This window comes from Ursus arctos, unplaced genomic scaffold (genome assembly GCF_023065955.2).
Source record: "Ursus arctos isolate Adak ecotype North America unplaced genomic scaffold, UrsArc2.0 scaffold_99, whole genome shotgun sequence".
Lineage (NCBI taxonomy): Eukaryota > Metazoa > Chordata > Mammalia > Carnivora > Ursidae > Ursus > Ursus arctos.
Genome location: NW_026623121.1, coordinates 13,604 through 39,466, shown reverse-complemented (window position 1 = coordinate 39,466; position 25,863 = coordinate 13,604). Strand labels below are relative to the sequence as shown.

At 41.4% G+C, this 25,863-nt stretch overlaps 1 protein-coding gene across 2 annotated transcripts in view; it reads right to left on the bottom strand.

Moving 5' to 3' along the window:
* Positions 1-277: 277 nt before the first annotated feature.
* LOC130543285 (phospholipid-transporting ATPase ABCA1-like) overlaps positions 278-25,863 on the bottom strand; it is a 39,131-nt gene continuing 13,545 nt past the window's right edge. For both annotated transcript variants that reach the window (XM_057309939.1, XM_057309940.1), the window contains exons 13-32: positions 23,928-24,117; positions 22,850-22,944; positions 21,468-21,500; positions 20,307-20,412; positions 19,399-19,473; positions 18,740-18,909; positions 17,287-17,464; positions 15,210-15,325; positions 14,969-15,113; positions 13,383-13,506; positions 12,224-12,353; positions 11,844-11,964; positions 10,736-10,798; positions 10,008-10,114; positions 7,678-7,819; positions 7,139-7,273; positions 6,053-6,156; positions 5,287-5,379; positions 4,387-4,630; positions 278-3,738 (exon numbers count right to left, since the gene is read on the bottom strand). In XM_057309939.1, the coding sequence (XP_057165922.1) occupies positions 3,598-3,738; positions 4,387-4,630; positions 5,287-5,379; positions 6,053-6,156; positions 7,139-7,273; positions 7,678-7,819; positions 10,008-10,114; positions 10,736-10,798; positions 11,844-11,964; positions 12,224-12,353; positions 13,383-13,506; positions 14,969-15,113; positions 15,210-15,325; positions 17,287-17,464; positions 18,740-18,909; positions 19,399-19,473; positions 20,307-20,412; positions 21,468-21,500; positions 22,850-22,944; positions 23,928-24,117 (2,512 nt within the window). In that variant the 3' untranslated portion in view covers positions 278-3,597. The remainder of the gene's footprint in view (positions 3,739-4,386; positions 4,631-5,286; positions 5,380-6,052; positions 6,157-7,138; positions 7,274-7,677; positions 7,820-10,007; positions 10,115-10,735; positions 10,799-11,843; positions 11,965-12,223; positions 12,354-13,382; positions 13,507-14,968; positions 15,114-15,209; positions 15,326-17,286; positions 17,465-18,739; positions 18,910-19,398; positions 19,474-20,306; positions 20,413-21,467; positions 21,501-22,849; positions 22,945-23,927; positions 24,118-25,863) is intronic.

Below are 25,863 nucleotides of genomic sequence, written 5' to 3'. Positions count from 1 at the left end.
AGCTTCAAAATCATAAGCTGAATACATTTTACCTAAAAACCTCTTTAACTTAATATTATTTACTGTCTTAACTGAATTATGAAAGTGTAAACACCCTTTATCTCCAAGTATTGCCCTCAGTTCTTTTTTGTAACAGGACACTTAGCCTTCTCTAAAATTTCTACTCTTGAGTCAAAGGGCTTCCCACTACAAGTGGATGCTTCTTACTTTCCTAATGGCTTTACAAGCTTTAACAGTAGGTGGTGCTATGAATGCACAGAAATAAATTTGCATAGAATGGCAGAACTGTCACAGCTTTATTTTGTGACCCATTACAACATAGAAATATGCCTTTTTTAATACTTCATATAAAGTTATTGACATACAAAATTTTTTTTCTTTTTTTTCCTTTTAATGAAAATGATTTAACTTAGAAATCTATTGTGAAACTTTTGTCTAGTTTTGCAATTCTCAGATATTCCAGTGCAAAAATAGATCCCATTAGAGACAGCATAAAGTGCTTGGAATGAAGAGCCAATGATAAAGAAAAAGCACAAAAACATAGCTTCATCTTAGGGTATAAGAAGAGAGAATACTTAACCCTTATGGAAATAGAAACATTCTACAAAAGGGATGCAACAATTTTGAAGAGAATTAGAGCTATATTACTATAGTACTCTATTATTACTAGTAAATAGTAACAAGGGTACAAATTAATTTCTCAGTATCAAAGTGGTTCTGTATTATATATGACACATGGCTCTTTGGGAAAAAAAATTTACCTGATATATACAACCACGAGAAGAAAACAGACAAATCCCTTTAGTCAATGATTACAGTGGATGAAAGATGTGCAACATTTAATTGCCACAATGCACACGCTTTCAGTACAGATATTAAAATACAGTAGTTTGAGGTTTGGCTGTTTTTTTAACAATGAGCTGTGCTGGATGTTTATGTATAAAGGGCTTTGTGATTGTTTTCTTTTGTATTTTTCATATTCACAGTTGTTAATTAAGTTTCCAAGGTGTTCAACAGAAGCAAAAGCAGCAACCTTTGAACACTTTTTTTTTTTGAAAATATTTGAAACTCACATACTTACATTTCCACAGGGAATATACAGAAATTTCACTTGAGAGTAGGTAAAAATTTCTACTATAATTAGGTTTACACAGAAAAATGTAAAAGATTACTATCTGGATAGTCTAAAAAGTAACAATGAAGTCAGTGTGTAGCTATAGATTGTTTCTAGCTTCAGAAGAGATCCTTGTAAATCTATATTGAAATTTTTTTCTTTTTCAAAACAGTTCACAGTGTCTTTTGATCTTTTTAAATATGGCCTTGAAGTCAGAGTAATTAAAGCCAGGAGCTGCTCACTGATTTAATAAAATAGAGAATTAGAACATGATTCTAAGTGAAATGGGAAAACTAACAAAAGTTGGATTTTGAAAAATATTAAATAAGCAGAAACTAAATTACTCTGTGAATTTTATATCATTAAAGATACCACAAAATCTAATGACCTCATCATGCCAACAGTTACTGGAAATGGGCCTTCATTACTCGTTTATTATTTTAGAAAATATTGGCATTAATTTCTAAGTCATTTTCTTTTTCCAAACAAGTTATGTGATAACATTCTGTAAATTTTTAAAAATATAGATTTGAAATAGATCTGAAATCTTACACCTTTAGAGTTACTATTTAAATTCTAGAAAAAGATATTAGTAATGACATTGAGAGATGGCTTGAATTTCAGCTAATAGTACTTCCCTCGTATTTTTGTTATCTCAAGACAGATCACATTAAGCATTAGTGAAATAATATTTTTGTAAGTGTTTATTGACTAAAAAAATAAGACTGGGTTAGAAGAGTCAAATATATTTCATGTGGGGGCATTGGCTCTTTTTATTTTTTTCATGAGAATTTCAGGACTGAAGATATGAAAAATTTGAGATTGTCAGAATGGGCTAAGATCTTCAAAGCCAAGTATTTGACAGTACCAAATATACCATAAGCACAAGTTGTGTTATTCAAAAAGTTTTGAAGTTAGTGATCTTTTTTGTGAAAGTATTCATCGTTTAATATTGTGACCCTTATGACAAACTTTTTTGGCTTTTGCACTGTTGCTATTTAAAAAAAAAAAAAAAAAAAAAAAAAAAAAAGGCTTCCCAGCATTCTTTCACTGGGATCCCACAACCACAACAACAAAACAACCTATATTTGTAAACCTGTTAGCTGAATAACATGGCACAGGATATCTACTGAGACTTAATTTCTCCCCACCCACATCCATACATATTCAATTCAGCTAAAATATACACTCAAAAAATACTTGATTAACCAACTGAGATTAAGAGTATTTTAAGTGATCTTAAACTCAAATAAAATGTTGTTATGAGATCTCGACCACCACATTGTTTTCCGGTCACCAGGCACTAGTCAGAGGATCCATCTGCAAGCTTCCGTGAGAAATAAAGCTGGTGAAGCAGTGCGGCCTTACTCCTCCACACCATGGGCTTCTACAAAGAGGCCATTCCAAGGATTCACAAGTCACTGACAGAACTTAAGATTTCAAACAACATTAAAAGTACAAAGATTTTTGTCAAAATACAACTCCATCCTTTCAATATTCTAGATTACTTTTAAAAAGCCAGAAATAACACTACACTCATGTCAAACAGGAAGATCTTGAGATGCAATGTACCGTGTTAGCAGACAACCAGGACACAGGCCTCCCTAGGTTTGATTAAGCCCTCTCTTGAATCCCATGACCTGGCCTCAGCAGCTGGCAGCCTCAACAGTTTGGCGGCTCTTTGTGCTTACCAGGATCCAAGTATATTTAAAGAGTCCCAGAAAAAAATGGCCCTGGAGACCCATGGCTCCAAGCAAGGGACAACCTAAAAATGGAACCAAGTCCACCTGTCTTGAGCCACCCACACTTTCACATTAGGGCCCCACCAGAGCAGCTCATCAAAGAGGGAAACAATGCAGGGCTTTCCCCGTCCAGGGCACCATTTTGTCAACTGATAACGATGCTGACGGACTCTGAAGCAGAACAGCTATTGCAAAAGTGTGCATGACACACCACGGTCCTTCAGGCTTTCTGAGCGACTTGGCACTAGTAATTCTAGCACACTCATTGCCAGCAATGGATGTGTCGCCGGGAAACCAGTCTCCTGGCATGGCACGGCTTAATGAATGAAGATGTACAAGCTTTTTGATTTTGATAAATAATCACTGGCCATGATTACTTGATTAATTATTGTTGCAACCCCAGTGAGAATACAAAGGAACAACAACAAAAAAAAAGCGTGATTTCAAACCCATTTGTCCACTGGGTTTCATACTAGAGTTTCACATAGGTCTAAGGTAATAAACTAAATTCAAGTCTTTTTCACTTGAGAGCCATACGAGACATAGGCTACAAAGGCACTGCCCCTGTAATGGAATTTTGTTTTCATTGCATTGAATTGCATTGCATTGAATAGTAGCAGTACAGTATCCAGTTTACTTCTTCCCACAAAAACGTCCAGCTCTTGCTTTTGGAACACTTCACATGGTGCAAAGGAAGGGCTCGTTCTCCTTTCTTTTAGTCACCTGTATGAACAGTCTTCTTCATACATAACTTTCTTTCACTTTCTCATCCTGGAGAAAAGATGTGAGAACTGCAACATCGACTACTGTCTGGTTTTTGTGTAATGACAAGTCCTTTAAGTGGTCATCATCACTTTGGTCCTTGGCGAAGTTTACAAATACCTGTCAGAAGAAAGATGGACCTTTATTAATACCTCTCTACTTGCTCTTTCTTTATTCTGGTTGCATTTTTCACCATGTGGAGATTAAGTCAAGGAGGAGAATACGAGCTTGCCTAAGTAGATCAAGAAACTGTTGTGTGAGGGAGAGGGGATACTTGGAAAAGCATCTGCCATTTAAAAACTGAGCTTCTCTACTGCCCCTCAAATTACCAACTGCTCAGTCATCTAGTTTGATTCATACAGGCCTGATTAAAAGGGAAGAGAGACAAAACTAACATTTACTGAATAACTACCAAGTGCCAGAATCCGGTTGGTACCTGATGTTATCCAATTTAAATGGGACAAGACACCTGGGGAAATGTCTGGCATGTGGTAGGTACTCAGAAAATGATAGTTACTGTGCTTATTATTATACCCTATTCTCACAATAACCCTCTAAAGTAGATAGACTCATTTCCCTTTACATGTCCACAGTGGTTTAGTAAAAAGCATAGCTTGTGGTAAATCAGAAATTCAAGCTCAGTCAGTCAAAAGTGCTCTAGCCTCAACAGTTTGGCGGCTCATAATGCGACCCATAATGGGAGTGGGGGAGAGGGATCAGGAATCTTCACCCTGAAAAGTCAATCTGGTTTTGACATTCAATGCTTACTTGGTCAAGTGTTGTCTGAGAAACAGAGTAGTCTTCTATGTGGAGTCTCTTCTTGCTCTGGGAAAGGATGCTGAATATCCTGGCCAGAGAGGACAGTGAGGATGGAAGCTGGTACTGTAGCATGTTCCGGTGCTTCTCCTTGAGGACACTGCCTGGAAAGGCAAGTCCAAAGAACTCCTGCACAGGCTTCAGGTCAGGGTTGGACCCTGCTATTCGTACCACGATTGTATAACCATCCCCAAATCTGAAAGCAGAAAAAACAAAAAACCAATGAAAGATCCCCAGGAAACTTTTCAAAATAATATGTAGCCCTACCCCACTGGTGCTGTGAAAAAGGAAGCTCCCCAACAGACCCAGACATGAGGGTCTGAGGGAAGGAACCGGTTACCATTTACTGAGCATCTGTTCTAGGTGACGGGCCATGCTGTGTGCCTCAGACGCATGATTCCACTGAATCCTCCCCTGGCCACATGAAGTCTGACAGATGTTACAGAGAAACTGAAGCCCAGGGAGTTAGCCACTTGCCCAAGATACAGAGCTCTTAAGTGGCAGGGCCACAATGTAGACTCATTTGTGTTTGACTCCAAAGCCTATACGCTCTAACCACACTGACGTGTGTCAAATTCCCCATTCCATTTGTTTAGCAAAGCCAGAGTGCAGATACTCCAGGATACAGACTCTCAGAAAAGTTAAGTTATTTGTCCAAGGGCACACACCAGGAAAAGGTAAAGAGAGAATTCAAATGAAGCTCTGTTCGACTTCAAAGCCCTCATTTTTTCCACTATACCATTTTGTTCAGTTTGTTTGCCTGTAATTTGGAGCCACCATTTATATGCTCACAAAAAGAATAAACACAAGTGTTCTCAGTAGATGTTATCCCAAAGAAATTATCTTGGTTACCTATTTTTCAGATGTTGGACACTGCCAAGACACCTGAACCTCCCATTGACCATAATTGCCATCCTAGTGCAAAGAGCTTCACATTCTTCCATACTGTGGGAAAACAGAGATTTTTGTTTTAGAAAGATGTTCCTCGAACCATCCGAACATCATATGACATCTGGAATTTCAAGGAAATAGGTTCCCAGCTTCCTAGGGCATAATTGCCTCCTATTAAAAAAACACGAAGTTGTAGGGATAACGCTGTTACTGCCGTGCTGTTTACACTTGTAAAAAAAAAAAAAAAGTTGGAAACAGTCCAGATATCTACAAAAAAGAGGAACAGTTAAATAAATTAGGGTATTTCCTATTGGAATACTGTGTACTCAGAGCTATAAGAAATGATGACACATCGAAATGTACTGACTTGAAATAATGTTCACAAAATATTAAGTGATGTAATGTTCCATGATTCATTACATCAATAACTAAGGATATACTGTATGGTGACTAACATAATAAAAATGATTATAAAAAATACTAAGTGAAAAAGAACAGTATATGTACAAAACTTGCATTTTTGCTTGTAAAAATAGATTTGCACAGAAAAACTGCAAAGATATACAGCCCAATGACAGCAATGGTTGTCTGCTAGCATTTCAGGTTGATTATCACTTTTTATCTTTGCCTTTCTATATTTTTTAATTTTTATACAATGATCACATTACTACTTGGAAAATCTTAAATATACACAACACAGATGCCAAGCCAAGTCTCCACTACTGACCTGTGAGATGTAAGCACTACTGATCTGCCTTCCTTGACAATACTTAGGGCACAATTCCACAAGAATCGCCGGGCTTTGGGGTCCATGCCTGTGGTAGGTTCATCCTGTAATTAGAATAAAATAAGTCCTATTATTTGTTGAAAACACATCAAATTTAGATTTGTTTTTAAATGCAGAAGCATCTTTGAAATAGCCTAAATTTCAACTTACCATTCTGGTTATTTCTTGACAGACCAAAGAACCAGACCTCAACTGAATACTTGTTTGTAACCAGTTCACTCTTACCAGTGTGTCACTGAAGTAGGAAACTCACATTTTTTATAAAATTAAATTTCTCCAAATGAATAGAAAGGGAAAGGAAAAAGCTATTTAGTTCCAATCATCTTTTCATGACTGACAAGTATACACTAAAAATGCTTTTTGTGTGAAATCTCTATTAAAGTCCATATAAGGTTTGGGTAAAATTACTTTTCTTCTTTTTTTATTCTAGCTCATTACAGCGTAGCCTGTTATATTGTACTTGCTCGTCTTAGAGAAACAAATTGCAAATCCAAAAGGTCAGATAACATTAAAGCCTTAACCCAAGGCTTCTTCCTGTAATAATTTCAAAGCAGAAGAAAAAGGGTCAAGGGGCTCCTGTCCAGTTTATTCTTCTGTTTTCCATCTATCTGTATGTAAGGAACTATGACCCAGGTGCAACCCTGGGGATCTTAAAGCTGTGTCCACAATCTCCATCTTCAGGAGATGAACACATAGATGGTCAGAAAGAATGTTCCAGAGAAAGGTCAAATCACATATCTAGGACTCAGCCAGGGTTCTCCAACATCAGACAAACCAACCCCTGGAGTGTCTCTCCTTTGGAGTCTCCTTTGGAGGACATTGCAAAGCCACCCCAACGTGTATCAAGAAGAACAAAGGAACTTCCCTATGGTTTTCTAAGGCTGTTCTGCTGTTCCTGGTCGGAGGAAGGTTGGTTTGCCGTTAACCATGCCAGTCCAGTAATATCCCTGGGCATACAGGACTTCAGAAAAGTGATGGTTTCCATTCAGGCCCAAACAGGAGTTCTCCATTCACGGTCCTACTCACCAGAAACACTACAGGGGGCCCGCCAATCAGAGCCATGGCCGTTGAGAGCTTGCGCTTGTTGCCTCCGCTATAGTTACCAGCATATTTTTCTCCATACTTTACGAGGCCCAGTTTCCGAATTGCCCATTCACCAACCTAGAGTAATAAAAAGCACCTTGACTTTTGTCTGGTTTATCATGCTTTCTTACACTTGTATATGATTCTTTAAAGAGTAGGACTAGGAAAATTCTTTTCACTGAGTAGATTCTATAATAGCAAGTGCCAAGGAACCAAAAAGCAGGGGGAAAGGACTCGTGGGGGTGGGCACAGCACTTCCTCTCTGCTCTCCAGTATGTGTCTGTCCACTCACACTTGCCCCCCCAACCACCACCAACACGGACTCCCACTCTGCAAAGTAGGTGCAAACAGCCAGCATTTCATATTGCTGCATCCATATGTAAAAAGAGCCTGAAGCCAATGGTCATTTGTGAAAGTCAAAGCCATAAAGTATACTGTTGGCCTGCCGAAGGGGGCAGGCTGGCTTCTGGTGCCCACCGTACCTTGCCAACTTCTTTTTCTGGGACTCCTCTCAAGAGGGCAAAGAACTCCACGTGCTCTCTTCCGGTCAGCAGCTCTGTGATGGCATCGAACTGAGGGCAATAGCCCATGTTCTGATGGACTTCGTGGATGTCTGACAAGATACTGCAAAGGAAAAACTGGTCAGGTTGTAAGAATTTAGAGAGACTCTGATCGGATAGTCTTGTCTTATGTTCCTATAAAGTGTGCTTGCACGTGACAAAAATAACTAGTGAGCACACTTGCTGTAGCTTGAAGGAACCATCTTTCTGCCCCCGGAGGCCAGCCCCTTCTGGCGGTCAGGGTTCCCGCCTCTGTCCTGCCTTCTGCTTGCACCTGGCTCTTCCAACCCCTTAGTCAGCAGGCTCAGTCCCATTTCAAGACTCCTAAGTCCATCCCAATTGCAGCACTAACTCTACTGACAATCTCACTCACACAATCCTGGGACATTAACACTAAGTCTCCATTCCAGACTTGACCCTGTGATCCAGTCATATGTACTAAGTACTCTGTTACTCCAAAGTCTCCCTAATGGCCATTCAGACCCAGAGGTGACCCAGCAAAACTGGGTGTGACCTCCCTCTCTCTGCTGTTTGCTGCCCATACATCAGCCACAACATGGTCCAGAACCTCTGGTCCCACTATTTACCCAACCTAGGCACCCTCCTGGTTTTTAAGGGCTTTATTTTGGGGATTTTTGTTTTGTTTTGTTTTGTTTTTGTTTTTGATCACAGGCTCTCTGAAAATCTGGTGACCAAAAAATATATCTACAGACACAGCTTTAATTATATCGGTGGAAGCAGATTTTGGGCTCTATGAAGCCAATCTCAGGTTAAGAACCCTTGATGTGGGAGATGCTCAGTGTCCCATCGAGTCCGATGGCTGCACATCAGCCACCTCTGGACAGCGTTTGACCTTTGCTTGGCCTTTTAGCAGTTTCATTCCCCTCTGCCTATCTGTTTCATACTCCCAGGTCCAGCCTTTTCCAGAGTTATGACTGAGATCCCCACAGACACTGTGCTGGCCCTCACAGCAACACTGCCCCAGGCAGCTCTTACAACTGGTCTCTGGGATAAACCTTAGTTTGAGCCAGTTATTGCTCCCATTGCTTTATATCCCAGGAGCCTGGTGGCAGGAACAAGCCTGGGGAAGCAGACGCACAATCTTAGGCCCGCTATTCCAGAATTTCTGTTTTCTTGAACTTTCTCTACCCGCTACTGAAAATACTGGTAAGAGACAAAAGAGGGGACCCATCACTCTTTTCAATTTTATTGGCTAGTAACCCCCTATTATTTCTAAGTTGTGAGTCATCACTCATTAGTGAGTTACAAAATTAATTTAGTGGGTCATGATCAGATTTTTTTTTAAAGATATGCCTGTTTATGTGATTTTGTGTATTTCCAAGGTTGAGAGGTAAATTTATTTGCTACTATGGGTCATGGTCAGAAAAGTTCAAAAGCTACTGTCTTACAACACCTCTCCATATAAAAAGCCCACAGAAGCCCCACATTTCATTTTTAGAGTACTCAAGGGTAACATTGCCTAATAGGTCTCTAAAGTGGAGGTATACCCCCTAGTGACCGTGCATTCTCAGATAATGGCCTCATGTGGCCTCCATAATTGATACACCCTTTAGGGAGGGCAATTTGGCAAGTACACACCCTTTTACCTTGTAGAAATTTTCCCTGAGGAAATAAAGACAAATACAAGGACATGTTTACATAGTCAAAAACAGAAACTAATGAATGTCTAGCAATAAGGAATGGATTAAATAAACTGCAGGTAAGTGTACACAGGGGGACTGTAGGCAGCCATGCGAAGTCTACATCTTAGAATATGCAACCCATTGAGAAATAGCCATACTAGACTCATTAGCAATGAACTAATTTCAAAAATCTAGATACAGTATGATCTCAATTTTATAATACATTTATATGTGTAAAATAGAGAGTCTGGGGTGGTGGGAATGTTCTAAAACTGGATTGTGGTGATGAGTGCACAGCCTTGTAAATCAACTACAAATCACAGAAACCACTGTACTCCTAAGACAAAGTAAACTGTATGCTATGTAAAACTATACCCGAATAAGGCTGTTAAAAAAGAGAGAGGGAGACTGGGAGAAAAAATGTAAATAGTAGTAATCTCTAGGTAGTGGGATTATGGGTGATTTTTATTTTTGTTTTTACACTTTATATATTTCAATATTTTTATAAACATTTTATATAGTACTGTTATAATCATAAAATTAAAAATATATTCATTTAAATAAAGTTAAAAAAAAAGTCTTTGTGGCAAAATACCCGTCTTTTCTCACCTATTTTTGTTAAGGAAAGCATCTCCTCTGGTAACAGTGGTATCTCCAGTTAACATCTTGAAAGTTGATGATTTCCCAGCCCCATTAACTCCCAGAAGCCCAAAGCACTGAAAAAGATTGGGTAAGCTGTTTAAGCAAACTACTGCAAATCTGAATATAAATGACCCTTATAAAATAGTCACCTCAGCTTAGTTTTTAGATAAGGTGATTCTAAAACATTCTTAAGTATCAATGAAGAGTTAAATTTTGGAGGGTTTTAAGAACTTCTATAGATATTTAAACATTTTATAATGAGACATACTGAGCATATTTGTAAATATTATTGGAGTTGTCAGGTTGAAGCCAAAGTTAATGTGTAAAAAACAGTAACGAAAGCCAACCAGTCACATTTCACCATCTAATTTGGCTAAAGGGCATAAAAGAACACAAATTTGAACAAGAAGAGAAAAAAACCTACTTAAAAAAATCTGTTTGAATTTCATCATTATTTTAGACGGATCACAAAGACACATTTTGGATGTACATTCTTTTTTTAAATTGCCTGAGATTATCCAAAATTGTTGCTTTTTGACATATGGGGTCCCCATCTTCTCAATGACTGATTGCTCCACATAGGCTTAAATAGAGAAGGCTTTAAAAACTACTTTCAACCTTTATAGATGTTGTCATTTGATTGGGTAGATAATCTGAATTAAGAGGGACAAGTACAGTGTAGACTGTGCCTTTACCTCGCCAGGAGGAATGCCCACGCAAATCCTGTCAACAGCAGGCTTCCTCTTTCTTCTATATATCTGCAACCAACAAAATGCAAAAATTCAAGAGCCATAGTGAATCACAACTATCCCAAGTGACCGTGGAAGAGGGAATTATAACCCAAACAGCCCATGAAGTAAGGCTCATCAATAAAACTAAGTCACATATCTGATAGAGCCGTGGTCTGTCTCTGTGTCAACCAGCTTCTCAATGACTCGAAAGCTTAAAATAAAAGTGAATTTCTTTTTATTTTTAATCTAATATCAACCTTTTTTATGGAGAAATTAATATTTATTGACACAAACAAGCCATATATTAATGAGTGCAAAAACTATGTATGATAGGGTCTTATATAAGAAAATTTGTTAAATATTACATAAATATATAAATAGACCTTTCTAAGAGACCTATTGGTCATTAATATCTACATAAATTTTCATTTACTTGATACTGTAGATATTTTATAAAAATTAAATTCTAGGGCTTTTTGGGGTGGCATAGTCGGATAAGTGTCCAACTCTCGATTTCAGCTCAGGTCTCGATCTCAGGGTTGTGAGTTCAAGCCCTGCGCGGGGCATGGAACTACATTAAAAAAAAAAAATTCTACAGGGTCAAAATATAGAATCAAAACATTGCAAATATTGTACATATTATAAAAAAGTGAACTGTTGGGATTCTGGCAGCTAGAGTGGACTTAAAACAAACCCTCCTCCTGAGCAACAGGGAGAGATTTTAAGACCATGATACTCAAAAATCAACCATTTATTCTTCCTACCTCAGCTTTGCCTGGATATACAATTTTAGTATGTTTTAACAAACACATAATTGTAAGTGTGGAAAAACAAATATACTTGAGAACCAGACTTCACATTAGGAGAGTATTCTCAGTAGGACTTCTTTAATTAAGAAGTCCCCTCGGTGTATTTTAAATAAAAATTAAATTGATAGAAGTTTGGTCTAGAGGCACATATTTAGGGAAGTATGCTCTTTTCATTAATCAAATCAGCAAAAATGCTCACGTCCAACATACAAAGATGAAAAAAACTGAAGACCAGTTGTTACAGCCTGTGCTCATTGTCTCACCTTCGTCAGCTCCTTGATTTCCAAGATGTCATTCTGTCCTCCACCATCAAGAATTCTCTGTCTTTCCCGCTTCACATCTTCATCCTCATCATTCAGAGGAGGAAGCTTTGCATTTACGGGTCTTGGGAAAAACATTTTAAGAAAATTCAGTATTTCCAAGTATTACTCAAGACAAAGATCCAACTTCTAAGAAAGTCCTTTAAATCTACTCTACACAGTTTTTAGGATCAGCAGCGTTGCGGGCTAGAGGATGCCCACGTTAGGAAAATCAGCTGGAGTGTCTTGAATTCAATGCAACGCAACCACCGTTGACCAGTGTTTCCCTGTGTTCCTCTGTGACCCTCAACCAGATGCTCCATGAGTTCTGAGAAAAAGCTCACCTGGGCCTGATGAAGAATCTGTACTGGATGAGAACAGTGATAAGGAAGAACACCACCCCTTCCACGGCCATGGCGAAGAGGTTTCGTCCCACTAAGTCCCAAGACAGTGGCGAAACGAAACGGTTCTCCCCTGGCAGACACAGTGCAGAGATGCAGTTAGAATGGAGGCACCAAAGACCATGGCCCTTCCTCAAATTCAGGCTCAAATTCACCTATGTTCCTAGAAACACCAGTGGTTATTGCCCATAACAAGGAAAAATTAAGGGAGTGACTCCTGTCCAAGTCTGATTTAGGGTAGGGTTTTAGAAAAACACACTGTGACCCACTATCAGTCAGAATTTCAGAACCAACATGTTTTAGATCTATAATTTCATATCTTATGTATCCTTTTTAAAATGAGACATGCCAAAAATCCAGGGTAACTTCTAGGGTATTTTAGCAAACCATAAGTTTCACCAAAGGAAGATTAGAGAGCACTTTAAAAAGATTCCCCTTTCAGTAGCATATAATATAACCTAGTGAACCAACGAAATCACCCAGCTTTATGGGAGTATTCCTCACATTCCTTATACATCTCCTTTGTACCTGCTAGATGGAAAAAAAAAAATCCCTCCTCTATGTCCATTAAATAACACGGCCCATCTAGCTATATGAGCCAGTGGATAAAAAATAGTAATGTGGCCACAGGAGAAATATTTTTAAAGACTCTAAAGACAGAAAGAGCTGCAGTAAATTACCTTTTTATAGACTATGTAAAAGGTAATAGATGGCCACATCTGCAGGCCCATGATTTTCCTCGTAGTCAGAGCCAAAGTTTGTACCCTTCCTTCTGATTCTCTGGCCTGTTTCCAATTCTCAAACTATGCTTTGACTTTTCCAATGACTAATGAATGCAACCAGTGGCATTATGCACCGGATTCAGGATAAAGCCAGTATTTTTTCCTTTCCTCTTACTTTTCTCAATGCTATCCAAGGCACAGATGAATGTTGTATCAAAAGATCCATGCCACACCCAGGTTCATTGTCATGAACCTTTTCTCAATGGTGGGAAGTCCTATGCCCAGTCACCAGCTTTTTTCCAAACCAAAGTCCAGAGTACTGAGGCTCATGAAAACTGCCATCTCCATGAAAGCACCCTCAAGCCACTGCTATCACTCACCAAACCTTTCCAAGGCATCAGCCATTGCTTGGTTTTTCACCATGTCAATGAGCCCCCGTCCCAGGCAAAAATGTGGGAAGATCAAGAATACAGATTTCAGGATATCATTGATGTTATTCAGCTTCTAAAAAAAATATATAATAAGACAGAAAGTGAATGTCATTTATGGCTTAGGCCAAAAACATATCAAGGTCTGAAATATGGAAGAGAAGAAAAATTTGATTCCCTGGGGTCAAGCTGAACCTTTGAATTCAGACACCTATAAAGAACAGCAGCCATAGTTGATGACCTATAACATAGTAAAATTTCCTCTTTAGAAGATTTGGAGTAATGTTATGAATATGGAGAAATATGAGCAAAGTTTAGAAACACGGTTATGTTTAATCAGAAGCAAATCCGTAATAAAATATTGGCTTAGCATTTCAAAAGCAAATTGCTCATGTCTGGGTCAATATTTCAGCTTCAGGATTTTGTTGGCATTTTAAAAATTCTTCTTGTATACATCAAGCCTGTGGCCAAATATCCAACGATTAAGTTGCTACGGGCTGGACGCTTTGTGCTAGGGCGCAGGGGAGGCAAAGGTTAATAAACAGTCTCAGATACTCTGAGGAAATGAGTACATCATCGGAAAGGTGTTGTACTTGGAGGCATGGCATGAGGGCTTTGGGAGCACCGGGGACAGAGAGAGCACCTCCCATAGGGCAGGAAAGGAAAGCTTCACAGTTAAGCGTGGTCTTTAGGGGTTAGTGAGATAAAGGAAGTCAGACCTAGGGGAGTATGGAGGGTTTAAGGAACAAGCAACTCAGGTGAAGTTACAGAGCCTTGGCAAAGGAGATGGTGGGATCTGGCCAGGAAGGGCTACACAGCTCTGAAGGCCTTGCATGCTAAGTTACGGTGTCTGGACAAAGACAACACCAACAGGAATGGGCAGAGACGTTAAAGAGATCTGTACTTGGAAGAACTGACAAGGTAAATAATTGAATGGGGGAAATAAGCAAAAGCAAACCATATATAAGGACCATACTCCTGCCAGCTCGGGTGACTGGGTAGATGGTAATGCCATCCAGTGTGACAGGAATGGCAAGAGAAATACTAAGTTCTGAGGGAGAAGATGATAAAGAAAGGTCAAGTCTGGCGTATCTGGAAATAACCTAAATGGAGCCACCCGCTAGGCAAGTGAAAACGTGAGACTAGAGGTTCAAGGGAACAGTCAGGGTCGAAGGCAAAGACACAGAGAGGGGAGTCAGTAAAAGCCTCGGGAACGAATGGCATCACATGGAGATAGCATCTAAAGTGGAAAGCCAAGGGGGCAGAGCACCAATATTGGGAAGAGCAGCACTGAAACAGAAAGGGGTACAAAAGAAACTGTCAAAGGAAACCAAAGGGTTTGATCCATCAGGGAAATATACGGAAAAGGAGGAGAAAGAGGTGCTATGCAAACCCAGAGAGGAGAGAATCTGAAGGAGGACAGATTGGTCCGTGGTATCAGCACCACAGACAAGTGGCGTAAGATCATGATTCAGCGCGGTCCTCTGGCTCGCAGAGAGGCTCGTCCCCACTGGAGGTGCTCTTTCTGCAGGACTCACGTTGTTGGTAAAGAGCTCCAGCACAAAAGTGGCCACACTGCCGTTGATCCCGATGAAGAGGTTCACGCTGGTGAGAACCACGTAGGCTGTGCTGGGGATCTTGAACACGAAAGAGGCTGGGTACATGAGCGGTGTGATCGACCACCTGGTGAGGCACGAAGACAAATGTCCACTGGGTGTCCCCTGCCTTCGCTCGGACTCTGGGCACCATATGCCTTCCACCCCTCCAGAGGTGCCTTACCCGTACAGCAGAAGTAGAAGGGCTAGCACAGGCAGGTTGGTAGAGGACACGTAGGACTTCTGCTGGAAGCAGATGAAGATGATAATGACCAGCGTGGCAGGGACCACGTAGTTGCACTAAGAGTGAAACAAGGAAATAAAGTTTACCCCTAAGGCAGAGACACAACACACCTCAAGTCATCACCATCATAGGACAAGAAAGGGCAGATAAACATAGCGGAGAATAACTTTGAATTAATGAAGCCACAAAAACTATTCATCAAAATACTGGACAATACATTTTGACAAGCATTTTACCCTTGGCTGATTTTATAAACTGAATGCCCTTTTTGTCTTTCCAACAGCTAAGCCAAGGTGTCACGCTCAGTAAACTTACTGAACGATGGATTCCCAGTCAGAGTAATTACAATTTCACAGGCAGCAAATAAGCTTCCATTATTCTTCCCGAAGATGATTGTGTGTTTCATCATTAATGCTATATTATAGTCTGCCCAAGTTCAATCTCACATGTAATCTATTTATAAGCACTTACCTCATAACATGAATGTCAGAATTGTTTCATCACACTGAGAATAATTTTAAAGTCTGTCCTGACAGTGTATCAAGCACTACAATGCAGATATAAAGACCTGACTACAGGACAATTATGAGAATTCATAGCTGGTAGAACAAAGCACAGGCAGGGAGGTGAGTGGTCTTGTCGGCTATTAAAAGAATTTGAGCTTCGGACTACAGGGCTCTCTGCCTCAGTCCCATCCTTCCCCACATGTTTATCAACAACCTAGATGAAGATCTGCTTTTAGCAAATTTCAGAGTCTTGAAAGCAGGAAGTGACGGGTAATACGCAGGTAGATAAGTGAGGCCTGAGTTCACAGACTGGATCTTTCATCTCTGAATCACCTGTGCCTGCCACAGTCAGATACATTGTGAGCACTCGGTAAGTGTTTACAGAATGAAGTAATTACTGGGGCAAGATAAAAACAAAACAAATGGATACGAAACAAGATGCAGTGTAATAGGGATAAATATAAAGTTTATATTAGGTTCAGAAAGTCAACCGCATTAGTGTAGAAGCAAAGAGCCCCATTCACCAATCATTTTGTGAAATGGAAATTTCAGTTTGCTACCAAGGTTGCTAACAAGACAGTGTCACTTCTGCATGCAAAACCCGTGGGCTGAGTAATGAAGTTATGGGATAAAGATCAACTCTCTCTAGACTTGGAACCCTTCAGACCACAGCCTGAACACAAGGTTAGTTCTGGGCTTGGTTTTTCAAAAGGAACATTAGCAATGTGGAGCACGGCCACAGAAAGGCAACGTATCACAAGGGTGACAAGTCTGAGAGGCTTGGTGTAATCAGCACAGACATCATCCTCGCCATCATCACTCGAGTTTGTACAGTGCTTTAGAGATTACAAAGTATGTCCTCATATATCATCTTATGTGGGGAAGACTTGGGTTAAATGAAAGTTGTCTTCAAATACCTGAGGGGCTATGCAGTAGGAGAAGGATTAAATTTGTTCTGTGTGGCTTACAATTAACGGAAGTCAAGGGAGATATATTTCAACTCCACTTTACAAAAATTAGAACTTCAGAATTCTTTGAAGTCCTCTGTAGTGGTCTGAACAGAAGCAATCTATTACAGCTGGCACAAAAACATGTGAAATGGACAGATAAGCTTCTGGGTAAAATGGATAGCATTTCCAAATGAAGATGGATTTCCTACTAAGGCAAAGAACACCCTGAATCTGGAGGTGAAAACCTACCAGACAAGGTAGAGGCATTGGAGTTTTGACTAAGAGTTTTCCAGCTCAATGTTACCTTGAAAAGTGGTCACTGAAGAAATTAGTGGTAGTGATGATAGTGGTATTCATTGCAGTGTAGACAGATTTTCTCTGTGGTGTGAGATCAGCTCTGTATTTGATGCTATATACAGTGTTATGAGAGTACACAACTGCCTCTGCCTTTCCTTTTCCATTCATTTCGACTACCTAAAGCACTTTCAGAAAAGCCAGGGGCGCTTCCATCCAATCCACAGCCCTGATGACTTATGAAACAGCATAGACCAGGGTTCTTACCATATCCCACACAAAATTGGAGAGCCAGTAGATGACAGGCTTCACTCCACTGATGAACTGCAGGTGCTTTGCTTTGCTGACCCGCTCTTGGATCAGGAACACAACAAAGCTGGCCGGGACGAAGGACATCGCGAAGATGACACAGATGGACACGAGGACATCCACTGATGTGGTCATCCTGAAAAAGAAAGGCAGTGAGGAGATGAGGGGCCACGGATGCAGCTGAGAACTCAATCAAGCAAGATACAAGCACGCACGCGCAAATGCGCACACGGATTTCTGAGATCCGAGGCATAGCCCAGAGGGGAAAAAACCCATTGACCAAATGTATTTTATTCAGGGTTCAAGATGATTATTTTCAATTAAAAAAATGCTGATAATTAAAATGCAAAACTGATTTCAATGAGGCAAAAAAGTATCCAATGCCATAATGAAATTATTAAAGGAAGTCTAAGAATGGCCAAATGGCATTCACTTTGGCCTTCTGTTCTTGACCCTTAAGAGCATTAAGTTGTAAATTTTCACACATATAGGACCAGTGTACCTTGAAAATGAAATAATGCAGAAGTATTAGTGTGAAAGTATTCAAATAAGTTAATTTCTGGCTGTAAATAAATTTGAAAACAATAGTGTGTAGCCTATCAATCTAACACATAAAAATTTTATCAGCTTCTACTAAAGGAGAAGAGTTATAAGCCCATTAAACAGGGCATAACATACTATTTATATATATATTAATTTTATAAAAACTTGGTATAAAGATCCTAGTGATATATATTGATATTCTATATGAGTTAAGCAGAAATAGCTGTGTCACGCTCTGTAACAGGAAAGATTCTAACCTGTGTTGAATATCAACAATGTGCTGAGTGCTGGCCTTGGCAATTTACATGAATTGACTCATTTAACACCATACATCTAGAAATTTAGAAACCAGACTCAAACACAGATCTCTCTGATTCCAAAGCTTACGCACTTTAAACTGTTATCATGCTGGCTTTAAACTTCACGTGCACACACACACACACACACACACACGCTTGATTTAGGAATTAAAAGGACAAGCTGATAAAAGCATGCTTCACCAAGTTTAGAAATAGTGGTTTCAAAAATAATGAAACTGGTTTTTTATTAACCACTGTGTTAACAGTGAGTTAAATTATTTTAGGATTTTTATTGACAATTTCACTTTATATAAATTCATCTAAATGTCATGGTTTTTATCCATCAGAATCCTTGATCTTCTGCAGTTTAATCCCTGCCAGCCAATTCATAAAGTGATCATTTTCTGCTCAGAACCTGAATTAACCCAGACCTGCCATAATACACCTATATCCTCTATATCCTCAGCAGGTACTCTACAACCAGCTTCCCACTTCCTTTCCCTACTCCATGGTTCCACCAACAGCCTCTCCTCTCCTCACCCCACCCATTAAGACACAGCCATGCTTACAGAGCCACTTCCGAGAGCTGCTGCTTGGTGAGATTCAGGGGGTGATTGAAGGCAGTAATCCCATACTGGCTGGGGTTCTCTCCCTTCTGCAGGTTGGCCCGGAGAATGGCGTTGTTGATGACATTCAAGAAAGAGCTAATGGCATGCCAGCCCTTGTTGTTGAACCACACCTAAAATAAAAGACACCAGGTACAAAGTAATGCTTCCAAATCCTGTTCCCAGAGGTAGGTGCGCATGCAAAACATTTTCAGAATTCCAGGCATACACCAAGATAAAACACTACAGTCAGAGAACATGGCAAAGCACTACCAGCAGCCAGGGTATGTGGAGTACTGACTGTACGGCCAGGCAGTGCTCCGACAACCTCTGATCTTGAACTCATTCAATCCTCACCACAGCTTTAAGATGTGACTCTTGTCTCCATTTCTTAGGTTAGGAAACTGAGGCTTAGATAGGCTAGGTAAGTTGGTCAAGGTCACGGCGGTTCACTTAGTACGTCTGGAGGTAAAGCCAATTCTCTTTATCACCATACTGTCTGGCCTCTGTGGTAAAATTAGGAGTCTGCTCTTTTCTGTCATGAATACACCTGTCAACATTATGAGCTGAAAGTACTTAAGTATTATTGTTCATCAAGAAGCTACTGGAACAGAGGGCCTCACCTTGACGTTATTTTTTGTGTCCAGTCCTGTCATGAACCTTCCCAAGCTGCTGAGAAATCGATCTGCAGAACTGTCCTGTGAACAAGAGAAACCTGCCTCAGGTGGGGTGGCTCACAGGGCAGGGCAAAAGGACAACCCGGTGAAGGGCAACATCGTTACTGCCTTGTTCACGCAAGGGAGATACGAAACGACTGAAGGACCGGCGCCCGAGAAACAAGTGACCAGAAATCTAAACCACTCATGTTGCCATAAACCACAGGTTTTGAAAGAATCACAGGGACACCCTGTGACTGAAAGTCCCAAGATGCAGAGGTCTCACTTAACAGGGTGGTAAGCACTCTTCAAAGTGTTACCTCGGTGTCCTCCTAAGACCCAGAACTACACTCAGGGGGCAGATGCGTCGGACACGTGGGGTCTGTGCCTCAGAAGCAGAGACACAGATTCTAGGACTATTGCGGATGCCCATGATCCTGAAATCCATGCCATCAGAGCCCTCACCTCATTTAAAAATCGGAAACCACCAATACTGAGAAATGAAGTGAGAGCTTACGAGGTCCTGCTGCCAGCGTAAAGGAAATGATTCATTTCCTTTTTAATCAGTGATTGTTTTAGGTAAGTAGGTCTGAAGCCCACTTTATTTACCTACTGGCTAAATTCATGAAGTGAAGTTATTTTGAGAGCTTTTAAACCTCTGAAATTTTTTTTGATCTACGTTTTCAGATATTAAATATACACACTGAGGGGCTCAGTCTTGGCTGGTGCAAGATCAGTAAATGCCAGTAATGGCTTTGTAGTCAAAGTCTTAAAAACAGCAAGTGGCAAGGTGATTAGATGTACCTGCCAACTACTCCCACAGAGTGGCAACTCTGGGCCCACTTTTCCGCCATGTCTGAAGATGGACACCGTACCTTGGCCAGCTTCAAGTGCTTCTTCACTTGCTTGATGGCATTATTAACTTCTTGACTTGAAGGAAGTGAATGAGAATTACTGGCACCCAGGGAAAACCCTCCATACCTAAAAGAACAGCCTGACATTAAAATACAGTGTGGTACACAGTATCATTCAGCAGCAGACATCACATGAATGTGTGCATGCTTTGTGGAGGTGAAATCACTTATTCAAAGCAGAACCAAAGATGGACTTGGAGAAACCTGTATCTTGGCCTCCTCTGATGACTTCTAGCAATCTCTTAACTCTTATGGTTACTGCCCAAGGGGGAAGGACCTGCACGTGATTACACACAGAGTGAGATGTCTGGACACTGAAGAAAGAATGGTCCTTCATCTCAAAGATGCTCCTCCTTCCACCTGGTGGCCCCGGTCTGTGCCTGCACATGGGTGTCTGGGTGTCAAGGCAGGCAGATGGGGAGTTAGAGGAGGGCAGTGACCAGAGTAGCCTAGGGAGGGCTTAGAGACAGGCCATGGCTCTTTCCTAGCATAAAGGCACTTTAGGGGTCCTAGTCTGCATCTGCTCTGTGCAGAGTTCTGTGGGTGCTGGCCCTTGGGAAAAAGGCAAAGAGGGAAGGTGGCAGCAGAGACAGAGCTAATTTTTGAGGCAGCCACATAAGGCATCTCATTTTCTAGGCTTCAAGGGTTGTTTGTTCCTTTCTTCCCTGGTGCCACCTGTTCCTTCAAAACCGATAGAGATAAAGGAGTTCAAATACTGTGAAAATAGATAGCTTTGATGCCTCTTATTTCATCCAAGACCTACTTGGTCTCATTCTAAAGGCCTGGAAAATTGTCCCGGAGTTCCCAGGACCCCTTGGGAATCTGATTTGGTGGGGGTGGGGGGAATACAAATAGAGTAAGGTGTTTCCCTCACAACACTGTGCTTCCCTGTTAAACCCCTAGAGACCTCCAAGAACCTGCTGAGGCTCCTCGAGGGGATCAGAATGCGACACACTTCAAAGGCCTCTGAAGTGGCAGCTGAGCACTGAGCAGAAACACCAGGGGCAAAACAATCCCCACACCCCAACTTCCTGGGATCCGAGATACCAGGATCAAAGTCATCCTTCTGAACTACAGGAGTCCAGACAAAATACAAGCAAGCACAGAAAGAGATGAACTTACCTAAACTCATTCACCCAGATCTTGTTCTTTAAACTGCAGAAGCCAAAGAAAAAGAAACCAAAAATCAGTTCAAAGAAATATTGATCCTATTTCTGATGATACAAAAGAAGTTACTCTCTACCCGAGGAGACAAGCCAGGACAGAAAGAAGAGTCCTATGATCAGGCCGGGGGGGTGGGGAGGGTGATACCCATAGAAGGACACCTCAGTGACTATGTCTTTCCTTCTCCCCATCTTAAAACCTTGTTATTTATATGAAAATCATGCTTTGGATTAAACCACGTCAAAAACCACCTTATAGACAAAGATGTGACTGAACTAAAACTTTTTTATTACTCTTTTTAAGTAGGCTCCATGCCCAACATGAGGCTCGAACTCATGACTATGAAATTAAGAGTCACATGCTCTACGAACTGAGCCAGCCAGGTGTCCCAAAACTTACTGAATTCAAGGTCATATGTCAACTACAGAGAACATGGAGTTTCTTCGAAACTCAACAGTAATTGCCATTCAAATATACCCTTGTCATTTAAAGTCACTGGGAACACCTAACAGAGAAGCCCAACGAACCAAAAGGAAGCCAGAACAAACATCTCCTGGGCATCAAGTAAGTATTCAACACTGTGCCTCGATAGCCCTGGAAACTTCGGGGCTGTTCCAAGGCTCCACAGCCACATCAGGCCACCAAGCTGACCCAGGGCTCACTACATAATGCCACATATCATCCATATTATCACACATTCCATAATGAGAGGCACTTTATATATATCAATGATATTCAATCTTCACAACAAAATACTAAGAGCAGCGGTACTAACCTATTCTACAAACGAAGGCTTTTTAAAGGATAACTGGTTGCTCCTGGTAAAGCAGATAGTAATTAGAATTCAAATTTGAATCCAGATTTATTTTTTTAGTGACATATAATTGACCCAGAACATGGTGTAAATTGAAGGTGTGTAACAGTTTGATTAGACGTATTTAGACAGTATAATATGATTACTATGGTACCTCCATCATGTCCTAAAATCATCATCTTTTGTGTGTGTGTGTGGTAAGCGTATTTAAGATTTAGTTTCTTCACAACTTTGAGTATATGATACAGTATTGTTAGCTATAATCACAATACTGTACATATGATCTCCAGGATTTTTCTAATGCACTGCCCTGTGATTATACCAGGCAGCCTTAACCTTGATGCCGACAATTGAAAGTTCATAATACTCATCTTTTCTAGATTGGGAGAATATCCTAAACTTCCAAAAGCCAACATCAGGCCACAATTTGATAGTTTTCCCCATTACTCAGTCTGCTATTTTTAGACCTTTAATTCCCCTAGTCAAGACTGAAAAAAAGCAAGGGCCAAGTTCAGTAAATAATGACCTTTTGGCTATGATCTGCACATAGGTCTTCACCAGATAATCTGAAATGTTTCTTCCGGTCAGGTTCTGAAGGATGTCTGCAGTGTTCTGTTTTCTCTGTCATCACAGAAAAAATAAGCGTTAAGTGTCTTTATGGACCACAATTGACACAGAAAAAAAAAAAAAACTACAGTGACACATGTCCCTCAAACATGGACCACAGTGTGACCAGACCCTGAACAAAGGACTCAGGCGCTGCCATCAGCCAAACACAGAGGCCTGACTTATGCCAACCAAGGATGTCCCCAAGGAAATTATTCTGAACTACTGAACAATAGACAGTGGGATATGAGTCTTCATAGTCACAAAGGTTTTTAGGGAGCAGTACCACTGACCATGCCCAGTGACTTCTTTTCTTCATTGGAGTTATACTGATGAATAGATTCACTGTTATTTTAAGGAGAAGTAACCAGGACTTCGTTAAGTTCTCGCACCCATTTACAGTTGCTGGTCCTCACCCTGCAACCAGATGCTGATGAAGCAACAGAGGGAGATCACAAGCAAGCCTCTTCCTGAAACTGTTCTCAGAAAAAAGGCTCAGAACTGCTCCCCAGACTCACAGTCTCACAAACTGTCAGAGTTTTAAGACCCACAGAGGTTTTATGGGCAATTCAGAGGTGAGGAAAGAGGCCCAAGAACTGAGTGGCCTGTCTGAGGTCACCAGCTCATCTGTGGCAGAAGCAGGGATGAAGCCGGGCCTGTCACAGTATGTTCTGTCACATTAACTCAGTGGGAGAAGCCAGACTGGGTCTTCCACAGCCCACGGATCCTCAGTGTTGTGATCTGGTTTTAACTCAAAAAGTAAGTAACGTAGGCTGACTTTTCAAAATAGAGGAACAAGCTTAAGATATAGAAACTTGTGGACCAGCGTCTTCCCTTCAAAATGCTTTTTTTCACATGCTTTTCCCTATGATGAGAATGAAGATCAAGACTGAAAGACAACCCCCTGACATGACAGGTCAGCCATTCCTTCTTCCCAAGCAGCAGCTCCCAGCCTACCCTGCACTGCCATCTGCTCAGTCACACGGAGAGTGACTCACTTGTGGAGGAGGCAGCCCCCCTGCCCCTAGGGGACACACGGGCAGCATCTTCTTGATTTTGTCACTGCTACACTGGCAGGTGGGTGAGGGGTTCTCCATTGTCCAGTTTCCTTTTTGGAAGAGGTCCGTGATGGTCTGGGGAACTGGGGCGGTGGTCCACTCCTCCTCCCCCACTGAGCAGGGCATGTCTCTGCAAAGGGAGGACATCAAAGGTAGCATCACCCGAGAGGACCTGGCCTTTCCTGGTGCCTCAGGAGCACACGCCAACCAATAACCACCGCAAACACACAACCACCCCCTCACCATTTGTTTGATCTCCCCAGACCACGTGAGTGAAACTCACTTTACAGTTAAGGATGAAAGAACACAAAGAGGCCCTAAATGCTCAGATACCAAACTCCAGTCAATCCAGTCTGCCGGCATTTGCTTTCTTGTTCCCGTGTTCACTCAGTGAATATTCACTGAGCATCTACTAGGTGCCAGACACTGTTCTGCATATTTGAGAGTCTGGGGTGAACAAGACAAAGTCCCTGCCTTCACGGAGCTTGCGTTCTTGTAGAGGAATGCGGCAGTAAGCAAACGTCACTCAGCCAAAAATAGAGCAAAATAAGAGGACAGTGAATCGGGAGAAGAGGGACTACTGCCTTCTCCCAAGGCATAAGAGCCTAGAAAGGAGTCAGGAAAAGATTTGGGGAGAAACAACACTACAAGCAAAGGTGATAGAAAGTGCAGGTACAAAGCCCCCCCCAAAAAAGGCTCTCCATGTTTGAGTAACAGCAGGAAGGCAGCGTGGCTGGAACGGGATGAGGTAGGTGGGAGATTGATGGGAGATGAGTGGTGGAGGGAGGGAGGTGCCCGATGACACGGGCCTGGGAAGGAGTCTCTGTGTGATGCTCAGTGTGCCCAGAGTCTGGTGCAGAATGGCAAGATTCCCTTTATGTTCTAAAATGAGCTCGGAATTGGGGTTTGGAGGGGATGGGGTGAGAGTGCTCAGTACATGAAGAGCTTGGTTGTCTGCAAGCATCACGAGGCCTTGATGTCTGACCTGAGCGCTGAATCACTGTGGACCATCAACACGACGCTCACCCTCTTGGGTCTTATCTTCTCCACCAGTAAAATAAAAGTTCAAAATGACATGTGGAAATAGTCATTTCTAGCAACCCTTCCAGTTTCAAGATTCTACAAAGCAGAGCCACACTCTTTATGTTGTTCTTGCACGTACTAAAAATATCAAAGGATCACATTTGTGGACTGCTCTCTCGTTCTCTCTAAAGCACCATGACTTGATGGAAAAGTCAAAGTAAGACATGGGGTTCACACTCTAAAACCTTCACAAGATGACTGGCTGAGACAAAGCTCAATGCCACAGTCAACATCCCAGTCAAACCTCCCTCAGTGCTACTCCTTTTGGTAAAACCTAGAATGTGAATTCAGGAACAGTTGCCAGAGTGCGGCCCCTCCGTCACCCCGCCCCTCACACGCACACGCAGCAGTGCTCTGCCCCAGCGCTGTGAATCCTCGCACAGCAGGGGCCGGACCTCTTTTGTCTCTGGAGGCTAACCCAGAGCCCAGACCAGCTCCTTCCGTGCTGGCACTTATCTGAGTCCACACTGCTCAGCGGGCGTATAACGAACCCACCTCATCTAATTCTTCTACCTCACCTACGAAACATGCAGATTTGTCAAAAGTCTTGTGACTCCAGAGAGGATGTCTCTGTGTCCTTTTCCATCACGGTCATCTTGTTCTTTAGGAACGAACACTGGCTGCTAGGGCTTACCACCCATGAAGCAGTAAGTACCAGCAAATGTTCAGTAAATATCCAATAGTAAGAGCTGGCAAGGACATGGTAGCATTCCGTCTAGAAATCTGCTCTGAAACCTTGCACACCCAGGTACCAGGCACACTGGTCTGTCACTTGCAAACTCAGTAACTTCCC